Source organism: Balaenoptera ricei, chromosome 19 (assembly GCF_028023285.1).
Source record: "Balaenoptera ricei isolate mBalRic1 chromosome 19, mBalRic1.hap2, whole genome shotgun sequence".
NCBI lineage: Eukaryota > Metazoa > Chordata > Mammalia > Artiodactyla > Balaenopteridae > Balaenoptera > Balaenoptera ricei.
Genome location: NC_082657.1, coordinates 16,430,527 through 16,441,437, shown reverse-complemented (window position 1 = coordinate 16,441,437; position 10,911 = coordinate 16,430,527). Strand labels below are relative to the sequence as shown.

General features: G+C 52.1%; 2 protein-coding genes across 3 annotated transcripts; one reads left to right on the top strand and one right to left on the bottom strand.

Moving 5' to 3' along the window:
- The first annotated feature begins 1,099 nt into the window (after positions 1 to 1,099).
- HCST (hematopoietic cell signal transducer) lies at positions 1,100 to 2,507 on the top strand. The gene is made up of 4 exons (XM_059904068.1): positions 1,100 to 1,179; positions 1,471 to 1,587; positions 2,002 to 2,133; positions 2,360 to 2,507. Exons 1-4 carry the CDS (start codon positions 1,137 to 1,139, stop codon positions 2,398 to 2,400), a joined length of 333 nt encoding a protein of 110 aa, XP_059760051.1. The 5' UTR covers positions 1,100 to 1,136; the 3' UTR covers positions 2,401 to 2,507.
- Positions 2,508 to 2,645: 138 nt separating this feature from the next.
- On the bottom strand, positions 2,646 to 5,739 carry TYROBP (transmembrane immune signaling adaptor TYROBP). 2 transcript variants are annotated; one of them, XM_059904700.1, is made up of 5 exons: positions 5,634 to 5,739; positions 5,226 to 5,252; positions 4,931 to 5,065; positions 4,707 to 4,753; positions 2,646 to 2,879 (listed from the first exon to the last, which is right to left on the bottom strand). In XM_059904700.1, exons 1-5 carry the CDS (start codon positions 5,683 to 5,685, stop codon positions 2,820 to 2,822), a joined length of 321 nt encoding a protein of 106 aa, XP_059760683.1. In that variant the 5' UTR covers positions 5,686 to 5,739; the 3' UTR covers positions 2,646 to 2,819. The 2 variants fall into 2 exon arrangements, with proteins under 2 accessions (XP_059760683.1, XP_059760684.1); XM_059904701.1 differs by having other exon boundaries at positions 4,707 to 4,750.
- Positions 5,740 to 10,911: the final 5,172 nt, after the last annotated feature.

The window sequence follows — 10,911 nt, the reverse complement described above, 5'->3', positions numbered from 1 at the left end:
CCTTGACTCCCAGGCCCTGCGCTGGCGAGGGGCGGGGGGACGCTGCCAGTATTATTGGGTCCTGAGAGAGAAGGGGGCTGGGGTTCTGAACTCCCTGGTCTCGAGGGAAGAAAGGTCTGTAGGTAAGAGTGATATAGGTGGACTCAAATTTCCCCCCTTCCACACATCACCTTTTTCAGAGGCCAGTTCTCATTTATTCATTCATAATTAAAAAAAAAAAAAAAAAAAAATAATTACTGCAAGGGAGGTACTTTGCTGGGTGCTGTGGTATAGCTGTGAACTAAGCAGGCAGGAATTCCCAACCCTCAAGCCAACTGACATTCCAGTGGGAGGCTCATTCTCAGTTCCCATCTTGGTGACCATGGAAATCATATTTCTCCCCTGCCCTCAAGACTCTATGCTCCCCTGGTTCTCCTCCCTCACTTGCTGCTCCTTCCGTTTTACTGGCTGTTTCCTCCTCTTCACCCATTCTTGGTGTTGGGAGGAGGTGGTGTTCCTCCTCTGTCTGTACTCACTTCCTTGATGATCTCATCCAGTCTCATGGCTTTAAATACCATCCATAAGCCAGCAATCCCCAAATTTACATCTCCAGACCAGACTTATCCCCTGAACTCAAAGAGGCAGCTGTGGTCATTCAGCTTCTCCACAGGGAGATCTATCAGGCATTTCCAACCCAGTTTGCCCAAACCTTGGCACTTTCCCCCCTAAGCCTGCTTCCCCTCCTTCTCCATCGTGTCAAAGGATGCTTCGTCTCCTCAGTTGCTTAGGCCAGAAGCTTTGGTCATCCTGGACCCCTCTCTCTCATACACATATCCACTCCATCAGCAAGTTTTGTTGGCTCTACCTTCAAAATCTTTCCAGGATCTCCCCAGCGCCCACACCCTGGTCTACCTGTCACGTCCCACCTGGACGATCACAGCAGCCTCCCTGATCTCTCTGACCCTCCCCGTAGTTTGTCCCTAAAGGCTGTCAGAGAGATCCATCACCTCTCCCCCTCCCACACACACACAGGAAGCAGGTAGCCTTGCCACCGGCAGAGTGACATCCGCTATTGCTGCCTCTCTACTCCCCATTGTTCCTCAGGACTTCTCTGGACCAAAGCCCTTTGACAGACCTCTTCCAGCCCCCAGCCCACCATGGTTCCTCCAGGCAACATTCTGTTCCTGCTTTTGCTCCCAGGTGAAGCCAGTGGTTATGGGGGGTGTTAGGCAGAGTTTTGTGAAAGGAGTGGCTTGGGGTGGCATCTGAAGGGAGGGGTGCTGAGGATGGGTCCTTCTCCCAGTGCCCTTTCCCTTCCATAGAGAAACTTCTGGGCCTGGTTCTTTGGGGAGGGAAGCTGAGTTTGGATGGCTGCTGTTCGTCCCCTTCTCACCGCTGTGTCTCTGCCTCTACTTCTGATTTCCTGTCTCCCTCTGTGTCTCTGGGTGCTTCCCTCCCATTTGGCCCCTCTTTCTCATTTGATCTCTCCAGAGTGGAGGCTACTTCTCAGGACATCACCTTTCCCTGCACCCTGTTTTGAGAACCACCTCTCCCCACTGATCTACCTTCCCTCTCCTTCCACAGTGGCTGCAGCTCAGATGACCCCAGGTGAGAAATCAACACCCTGTCCCCTTTGCAGCACCACTTCAGGTCCTGCTTCCATCCCTAAAGTGTGGCCTGTGGGTCCTGGATCTCACCTCGCATCCCCGAATCAGAGCCCCCAGAGGATCTGCAGCCCTCTCTAGGTCCCCATCTCACTGTCCTCATCACCAAACTGAAGGCCCAGGGACTCGGCCACCCCCCAGCCTGTCTTCAGGAGTACTTACTATGCCCAAAGCACAGTCCTGGGAGCCCTGGGACAACCCCCAGCCTCTCTCTGGATCTCCCTCTCCCCTCTCATTCCCCAGGGAATCTGGGACACCCACCTTCAAAGGGACTTCCTGTGACCCATATGCCCAAAGCCCAGGCCCAAGTGTCTGGAACCCCCCTCAGCTGCCTTCTGTCTTGGCTCCCACCCTTCAGGTTCCTGTTCCGGATGTGGGCCCCTCTTCCTGCCACTCCTGGCGGGTCTCGTGGCCGCAGATGCGGTTGTGTCACAGCTAATTGTGGTGGTGGTGTTTGTGTGTGTGCGCCCACGCAGCAGGCCCACCCAAGGTGAGGGCAGGGACCGAGCTGGGCCTGAAGAGGCATGGTGTCCCTAGGGAGGGGGTCCCCAGGGCGGGCACCCCCGGGCAAGCCCTCGAGGTTCTGGGGAAACCCTGGGGGCGGTGCTTGGGGGGAACTCCTGAGGAAACCCCTGAGGCAGGGGGTCCCCAAGGAAGTGGAGATGTGGGTGGAAGGTGGGTGGTCAGGCCTCGTGCTTTCTCTTCCCCACACTCAGAAGATGGCAAAATCTACATCAACATGCCTGGCAGGGGGTGACTCCCCAGTAACTGCGACATATGACTTCTGACCCTGTCATCCTGGATTGTGTGTGGCGGCACAGGAAATCCAACCCTCTTTTGGGCTGGAATAAAGCAATTGAAATACTTCTTGTTCTAATTCTTTCTCAGACAACCCAGGTTCCCCAAAGGCTCCCTCTCATTTAGCTGTTTCTGGGTCCTTGATCCCCCTACAACCCCGCATATCCCCATCCCGTCAGCCCAGGGATCGGGAATAACTCAACATTGTTTGTGTGCTCCATGTTTATTTGGGGGCAGTAGTGGGGAGAGGTTGACGTCTCATTGTGGACACTCTGTGGATCCGTATCTTGGTGGGAGTAGGAATAGAGTGCTGGGCAGGCATCAGGAATGATTGGATCCAGGCATCAGGTTGTTGACTGCCCTGGTTTGGGCTCATTTTTAATATGGCCTCTGTGTGTTGAGGTTGCTGTAGACATCTGTCCTCTGGCCTTGGAGCTCCTAAAGGGATGGACAGTGAAGGGGGTCCACCGAATAAACTGAAAATAAAATCTAGCCTTCTCCCAGTGGCCTGCAAGGCCCCTGGCAGCTTCTTCAACCTTGTAGCCATGATAGAGATCTGGATTTTATTCAAGTGCCTTCAATGTTCCCCTTTCTCCTCTGCCTCATTGTTATGCCCCAGCCGAGGGGCCGTTGTGTGTGCTGTCCACTCTGCCTGAAACACTGGTCCCCTAGATATTCCCATGGATAGTTCCTTCTCACCCTTCAAGTCTCAGCTCATGTCACTTTCTCAGAGAGGCATTTCTTGATTTCTGCATCTATAGTTTCTTCCCCGCACACGCAAGTCACTGTCACATCAACCTACTTTATTTCCTTCATGTTGCCTCCCCAAATGATCTTATTTGTTAATCTGCTTCAAGTCTGTCTCCCCAGGACTTCCCTGGTGCCGCATTGGTTAGGAATCCGCCTGCCAATACAGGGGACACGGGTTCGAGCCCTGGTCCGGAAAGATACCACAGGCCGCGGAGCAAATAAGCCCGTGTACCACAACTACTGAGCCTGCACTCTAGAGCCCATGAGCCACAACTACTGAGCCTGCGCTCTAGAGCTCGCGAGCCACAACTACTGAGCCCACGTGCCACAACTACTGAAGCCCGCATGCCTAGAGCCTGTGCTCTGCAACAAGAGAAGCCACCGCAATGAGAAGCCCGTGCACCACAACAAAGAGTAGCCCCCGCTTGCCGCAACTAGAGAAAGCCCACAGGCAGCAACAAAGACCCAACGCAGCCAAAGATAAAAATTAATTAATTAATTAATTAATTTTTTTAAAAAAAGTCTGTCTCCCCAACTAGGATGTAAGCTCTGCTGCTGTGTCTCCAGCATCTAGCATATATAGACCCTCAACAAATTCCACCAAAGGAATGAACAAACTGGGGCTTTGCCCTAAAATTTCACTGCATCCCACCTCCCCCAGTAACTGGAAAACCCCTTCAGTCTTCTGGACCTCACAGAGCCAAACTTGAGATTCTTATACTTTACAAAGAGACTTTTTATCCACAAGTGAGGCAAAGCAAAGTTGGTTGCAGACAAGTAAAACAGATTTCACAGAGTGGGGTTCACAATGGGGATGGGGTGGGGTTCTATGGCCCCAAGATGCAGGCCTCGGATAGAATCCCTGAAATCGTATACAAATGCCCGGTCTGGAGTTCATCTTTCTGGAGAGGGTCTGTTTGGCTTCCCTTAGATTCTCAGAGGAGCTCATGACCCCCTAAAGGGTTAAGAATGGCATTGACAGGAGGTGGGAGATGGAAAGGTGACATTTGCATCGTGGTTCTTAAGAAGGGTTTCAAGGATACTTGCACTGCCTCTAGATTATATGCACAATTTTGTATTTTTTTGTGTGGATTTTTCTGAAGAGTCTCTGGCTTTTGTCAGTTTCTCAAAGGCTGCAGGGTCCCTCCCCCACAAATTCAGAGCTCCTCTCTTTAGAGTTACCAAACTAGGGTTGAATTATATCCTCTGCCCTTATGAGGACTTCTCTGAGAAATCAGCCTGTCCTGGGCTGGGCTTTTCCGGAACAACTCATAGCCTGCCTTCTGGCTGAGACAAACCATCCCTGTATTTCCCCTCCACGCATTTTAAGCTGAGCATAAGGTTGTGATTGATCATTGAAAGCAGTTTTGGATGCTATGTCTTCAAGTGTCTGAGGAGCTGCTGAGAAAGTGGGCTTTAGGGTCTAGGTTCTGCAGGGGCTGGGGGAGGGGTATTTGGGACAAGACACCCTCAGGGCAGGAGTGAGGTGTGAGAAAGAAAAGCTGGTTTCCTCACCTGATAAGGCGACTCTGTCTCAGTGATGTGCTGTTTCCGGGTCACTGCTTGGGGGTGGGGAACAGCAGAGTTCAGAGACAGACGGGGTGAGAATTGGGACCATTTTGTTGCAAAAGCCGCCCCTCCATCACCTCCTTTTGGGTGGATGTGACTGGGGAGCTTACCCCTCCCTGCCAGGCAAGTCCTCAGAGGGTCCCAGGCCATCCCCGGCCAGCTCCACTCACCCTCCGTGGGTCCTCGTCCCCGAGGGACCAGCCGACCCAGGGAGTACACGGCCAGGGCGATGAAGAGGGTCAGCGCCAGGTCCCCCAGCACGATCCCCGCCAGCACGCCGGGGCTCACCGAGGGGCAGTTGCAGTCTGGGAATGTAAGTGGCACAGGAGTCAGAGGAGACCAGTGGGAGTTGGGAATTGGGAGGTGGCGTCAGTCATCAGTGGGTGGTGTGGAGAGATTGGGGAAGGGACAGAGGTGGGGTGGTCTTTGGGAGGTAGGGAGGGGGATCGCAAGGTCTAGGCCTACCTGTATGGGCCTGAACGAGGCTGAGACCTGAGGAGAGAAAAAGAAGGTAAACTGAGACACGTGACTATGACTGGGGGTTGGGCAGAGAAGCTGGGTAGGGTGGGTCCTGGCAGGCAGCAGGCGTGGGTGGAGAGCCACATCTGGTGGGACCTGCGGGCCAGCATCAAGGCCACCGGACTGTGTTACTTCTACATCGACTTGTCCTGTTGCAACACCCTCAGAATCCCCTCCTTCTGCTTCTCCCAGAGGCCAGATCTTGGGGGGCGCAGGCTCTGGGTGAGACCCATAGGGTTTGGGGCGCCAGGGATCTGCTCCGGTACCAACCCCCACCCTTTGGTTCTCTCTTTCCGCCCTGTTCCCTGCCCTGCCCAGAGCTGAGCCCAGGAGCTGCCAAAGCCCCCAACTCACCACCCACAGTCAGGAGAGACAGGAGCCTGTTGGAGGGTCCAAGGCCCCCCATGATGCAGGCGACGCTGCTGGACACCACAGTCCAAGGAGGGTGGGATGTGGCGTAGTATCCAACCAAGTAAAGGAGGAAGTCTGAGGTGGGTGGTGGCAGGAGGGAGGAGGGGACGATGGGGGAGGAGGAACGGAGACGGATACCACCAAGGATTCAGGCCCAGACACCCCAGGGGCCACGCTGCAGCCCCCAATGGCTGGAACGAAGGGCAAAAGGTAGTGTGTCAACTCGACCTCCATCCCTAGGCAGGGGTCAGACATCATTATAACAGGAGGGTCTGTGGCTGACTGTGATTGAAGCTATCTCTGCCTCTTCCTGGCTGGACAACCTTGAACAAGTCACTCAACCTCTCTGGGCCTCAGTTTCCTCATCTGTAAAATGAGGAGTAAAATAGTACCTACTTTATACTATTGTTGTGGGGAATCAAATGAATTAATATTTCTAGAACAGGGTCTGACCCTTGTCAGCGTTTTATAAGAACCAGTTATAATTACTTGACAATCAGAACCGTGTGATGTTCATAGGATATTAAAAGAGAACCATCAGGATACGGGTACTAACGACGTGCAGGCACCCCGTCCCAAGTGTTCATGCATTTAACCCCCAAGAACACTCTTCTGAGGTAGATGCTCTGATCCCCATTTTACAGGAAGATAAAGACACTTGCCCAAGGTGACACAGAACATAAAGGCAGAAATGGAACCCAGGACCCAAAGACAGATATTTGACCCTTAGAGAGAAAGAAAAAAGAACCAAGATGGAGGATAGGGAAGGAGAAAGTAGAGGGAAGGCAGAGAAAGAGGGAGACGAATAGGCAGTGACACAGATGCACACGGCACAGACGCAGGACTGGGGCTTTGGGGTGAGGCAGGTGGGGGAAACGTGGTAACACTGGGCCAGGTTAGGCTGCTCCCACCAAATGAGGAAGTGGCTGGAAGCGAGCACTGACCGAGGCCACCCAGGAGATGACAAGGACTTCTAGCACCAGCAGGACATGAGCCGGGCCTGGGGAAGGAGGAACCTGAGGTTAGGGCGCCGGGGGGGATGGGCCAGCAGCAGGAAGCCCCCTTCCCCTGTGCAGGCGGCACACCCACAGCTCCCCAGGGGGCCGGGCTCAGGAGAAAAAAGGGGAAACTGGATGCTGGTCATGGGACAGACGCTGAGTGGCCCGTTGCGGGGGCGTAGTATTTGGAGTCTGGAAGAGGGTCAGGGCCGAGTCCCGGGCAGCGCTGGCTGCTAACGCCGCCACTGCCCAGGCCTGGCCGAGTCCCGCCGCAGAAGAATCAACACCCCACCATCACCACCACCGCCACCAGGTCTGGAGGGAGCAGGTCCTGCAGGCCCTACTGGCACACCAGGCATCTCAAGGTGGCTGAAGCCCAGCGAGCCGGGGGCAGCCAGAGACCAGAGGAAGCTCTGAGCCAGGAGGGCCTTGATCTGACTCGGATGTTCCCAGGGTTCCCTCTGGCTGGGCGTGGGGAGCAGACTGTGGGGGGCAGGGGGAGGAGCTGGGGGCCAGGCTGCTGCAATGGTCCAGTTTCTTGTGAGGATTCTGTGAGGTCTGTTAGAATCAGGCTTGCCTGGCACCCTGTATATGCTCAATGAACGTTCATCTTTATCAACATCATTGCTGTTACTGTTATTAGTACTTCAAGTCTTCAGCTCTGGGCTCGCCTTGAGAAAAATCCTCCCTCTATCTCTCAGCCTCAGCCTCCTGATCTGATTCTTCCAACTCCAGCCAGGCCCAGGCTGTCCCCAGTCTAACAGCCCCACACCCAGGCAACGCCCAGTCAGAACAGATGTGGCCACAGGGCTGGATCGGAGTCCTGGGGCTCCCCTTTGGTTGCTGAGATGTGGGGAAGTCTGAGGTGTCCCAAGGGAACCGTCTGGGGTGGTGGTAGATATTTGTGGGATGTGGGGTAGAAGCTCTTTACCAACCAAAAGTGAAGTAGTTCAATATTTTAGCGACAGGTACAACTGTACTGGTGCAGACCCCTATATGCCAGCCTGGGCTGGTCTCCATTCCACTGGGAAAAGGAACAGGCTGAGATGGAGGGCAGCACCTTCCTCCCAGTGTCAGACTCCAGGAAGCAGGGTTGCCCCCCTGGCCACCAGATCTGTAAAGTGTCTCAGTCTCTCCTGGCAGCAGCCCAAGAGTTGGGGAAGATCAAAGCTGACTTTCCCAGAAGGCAGGCTGTGTGCTGAGTCTGTGACAAGCTTGCCTCTGTGGAAGCTACAGTCCCTCCCCACTCTCCCTGCTTCCACTTTTCCCCCCTACAGTCCATCTTCCCCACAGCAGCCAGAGGAAGCTTTCTGAAAAGTGAGACAAATAACCCACTTGTTTAAATGGCCGAAAGATTTGAACAGACACGTCACAAAACAAGAGATGTGACGGCCATACAGCATGTGAAAAAACGCTCAACATCATAAGTCATTAGGGAAATACAAACTAAAACCACAATGAAATACACACCTACTAGAATGACAAAAAAAAATTTTTTTTTTCAGTATTTATTTATTTGGCTGTGCCCGGTCTTAGCTGTGGCATGCAGGATCTAGTTCCCTGATCAGGGATCAAACCTGGGCCCCCTGCATTGGGAGTGTGGAGTCCCAAACACTGGGCCACCAGGGAAGTCCCTAGAATGACAATAATTAAAAACACTGACCCTACCAAGTGTCAGCAGAGATGTGGAGCAATTGGAAATGTAAAATAGAACCTTGGAAAAGAGTTTGATAGTTTCTTATAAAGTTAAATAGTCACCTAAGCATAGATCCAGCAATTCTGCAAGAGAAGGCATTTACCCGAGAGAAATAAAAACATATGTTCATATAAAGACCTGCCCATCTCTGTGGCCTCCCCTCGGGCCTCTTTTCCCCTGACTTCCCCTACTCGAGTTACACTGGCCTTCTTGCTGTTTCTTGAATAAGTCAAGCTCATTCTCACCTCAGGGCCTTTGTACCTGCTGTTCCCCCTGTCTGTGATGCTTTTCCTGAAGTCTTTGAATAATTGACCCTTTCTCATCCTCCAGGTGTCAACCCAAATGCTACACACTCACAGAGGCCTCCCCTGACCACCACTGCTCAAGTCACCTACTACCAATTTCATTTTCTTCCTATATTTGTCATGCCTAAAATTCTCTGACTTATGTATTCCTATTTCTACGGTCCGCCACTTCCTCTAGAATGGAAACTCCATAAGAAGAGGAATCTTTCTGTCTTGTTCACTGTTGTGTCCCCAGCACACATAGCAGATGCTCAATAAATATTCTTTGGCTCTTGGCCCTAATGACCACCAGTGGTAACAGGTTGTATTAAACATGGCTCCTCATCTCTGCAGAAGATTAAGGGTATCCCAGACATGCCCACTATTTCTTCTTGAATTGATCATTTGGCAGATAAGAATGCTAGTGTCCCCCAGTATCCTCCTACTCCTTCTTGCATGGAATTTTTAGCAGGGCCGCTGGCCACTAGACTAAAGACTGTATTTCCTGGCCTCATCTGCATTTAAGTGGACATATGACTTCATTCTGGCTGACGGGCCGTGTGGGAAGTCAATGAGCCATGTATAGGTCATAGCTTTCGTGGAAGGGTATACTCTACCCTTCTTCAATTTTCTCATTTGCTGGAATTTGAACGAGGGAAGGATCATCTTGGAACAAAGTGGATGAGGGCAACATGATAAGGACAAAAGAGCAACAAGATAGAAGGAGCCTCAGTACCCATAATCTTGGAGGAGCCACACCATCCCTGGACTGTTATGTGAGAGAGAAACTTCTACCTTGTTTAAGCCACTCGTGGTAGGTAGTCTCTAAAAACAGTCACCAAGAATCTCTTCATCCCAATATGCACATGCTGTTCCCTCATCAAGAGGTACACAGCCCATTTTTCCTCCCCTTCATTCTGAGCTGACCTTATGACCTGCTTTGACTAAGAACACAATGAAGGTGATGCTGTGCCTAGGCTGTAAGAAGCCTTACAGCTTCCGCTCTTACTCTTCTGGAACCCAGCTGCCATGTTGTAAGGACGTCCAAGCTCCCTCCCTGGAGAGTGAGGCCACACCAAGAGGCCCTAGAGGATGAGCTACCATGTGGAGAGAGAGGCCAGATGGATGAGAACCAAGGCACCCCAGCAGACAGGAAGTGCCAGAGCCCCAGAAGATCCAGTCATCTTGGATCTTCCGTGCCATGCCAGCCACCAGTTAAATGCAGCCCCTTGAATGACCCCCAGCCAACACACACACAAAGCAGAAGAATCATCCAGTCAGCTCACAGAATCATAAGAAACAACTACATGTTGGGATGATCTGTTACAAAGCATTAGACAGTGGAAACAGCACTGTTATTTTGGTGGACCTTGTAACTGCAGCCAAGTCTATATCCTACCTGACATAGTTTCAAATGCCCTTCTTGAACTAACTGAGTTTAGAGGGTGAAGTTTGTGAAGGTTTGGAGGTTAGTGCACACATGCTCTAAGGGAAAGCTGAGAATCCAAACATCAGAGGGAAGGGGGTGATGGAACATTGGACAGATCTGGATGGGTACCAGGACTCTCTCTCCATAGCTTGCCTCTGCTTCTCTCAGGGCCCACTTTGTTCAGCCCTCTCTGTTCATTATGGAACAACAGAGTTTCTGCCATCAATAGTTTACTCTTGCTGGTCCCTTGATTTATATATATATGACAGGCTGGGACCTGGGACCTGGGACCCTTTGCTGCAGTGCTTGCAGAATACAAGAAACAGAGCAACAGAATACAAAGAAACTATAAGGGAATAAAAATAACTGCGTACATGCGCAGTTGGGGCAAGTTACGAACAACAAGATACAAAAAGACTGGGACTTCCCTGGTGGCCCAGCGGGTAGGACTCCATGCCATGCTCCCAGTGTAGGGTCCTGGGTTCGATCCCTGGTCAGAGAACTAGATCCCACATGCATGCTGCAACTAAGAAGTCCACATGCTGCAACTAAGACCCAGCACAGCCAAAATAAATAAATAAATATTAAAAAAAAAAAAGGATCAAAAACCCAACTACCACTTCTGAGGTGTCAGGAGCAAAAGCAGGACACTGCACGTGATCCCTGCACACAGCACCACCAAGTGGGTTGGCCAACCGCCTAAGCCAACCCTCCGGCCCGGACCCATGAACCCACCCTTACCCTCACCCAATTTAAGTTACCAGCTCACCCCCCTTCAGGAAGCAAGCAAGGGGAACTGTTACTTGTTTTCGCT

Bases quoted from the DNA above. Each gene is read 5' to 3' on its own strand.
- HCST (XM_059904068.1), top strand. From the start codon at position 1,137: ATGGTTCCTCCAGGCAACATTCTGTTCCTGCTTTTGCTCCCAG. The intron at 1,588-2,001 runs GTGAGAAATCAA...CCCACCCTTCAG, and splicing joins TGCAGCTCAGATGACCCCAG to GTTCCTGTTCCGGATGTGGG. The intron at 2,134-2,359 runs GTGAGGGCAGGG...CCCCACACTCAG, and splicing joins ACGCAGCAGGCCCACCCAAG to AAGATGGCAAAATCTACATC.
- TYROBP (XM_059904700.1), bottom strand. From the start codon at position 5,685: ATGGGGGGCCTTGGACCCTCCAACAGGCTCCTGTCTCTCCTGACTGTG. The intron at 5,253-5,633 runs GTGAGTTGGGGG...TTCTCTCCTCAG, and splicing joins GTCTCTCCTGACTGTGGGTG to GTCTCAGCCTCGTTCAGGCC. The intron at 5,066-5,225 runs GTAGGCCTAGAC...TTACATTCCCAG, and splicing joins CCTCGTTCAGGCCCATACAG to ACTGCAACTGCCCCTCGGTG.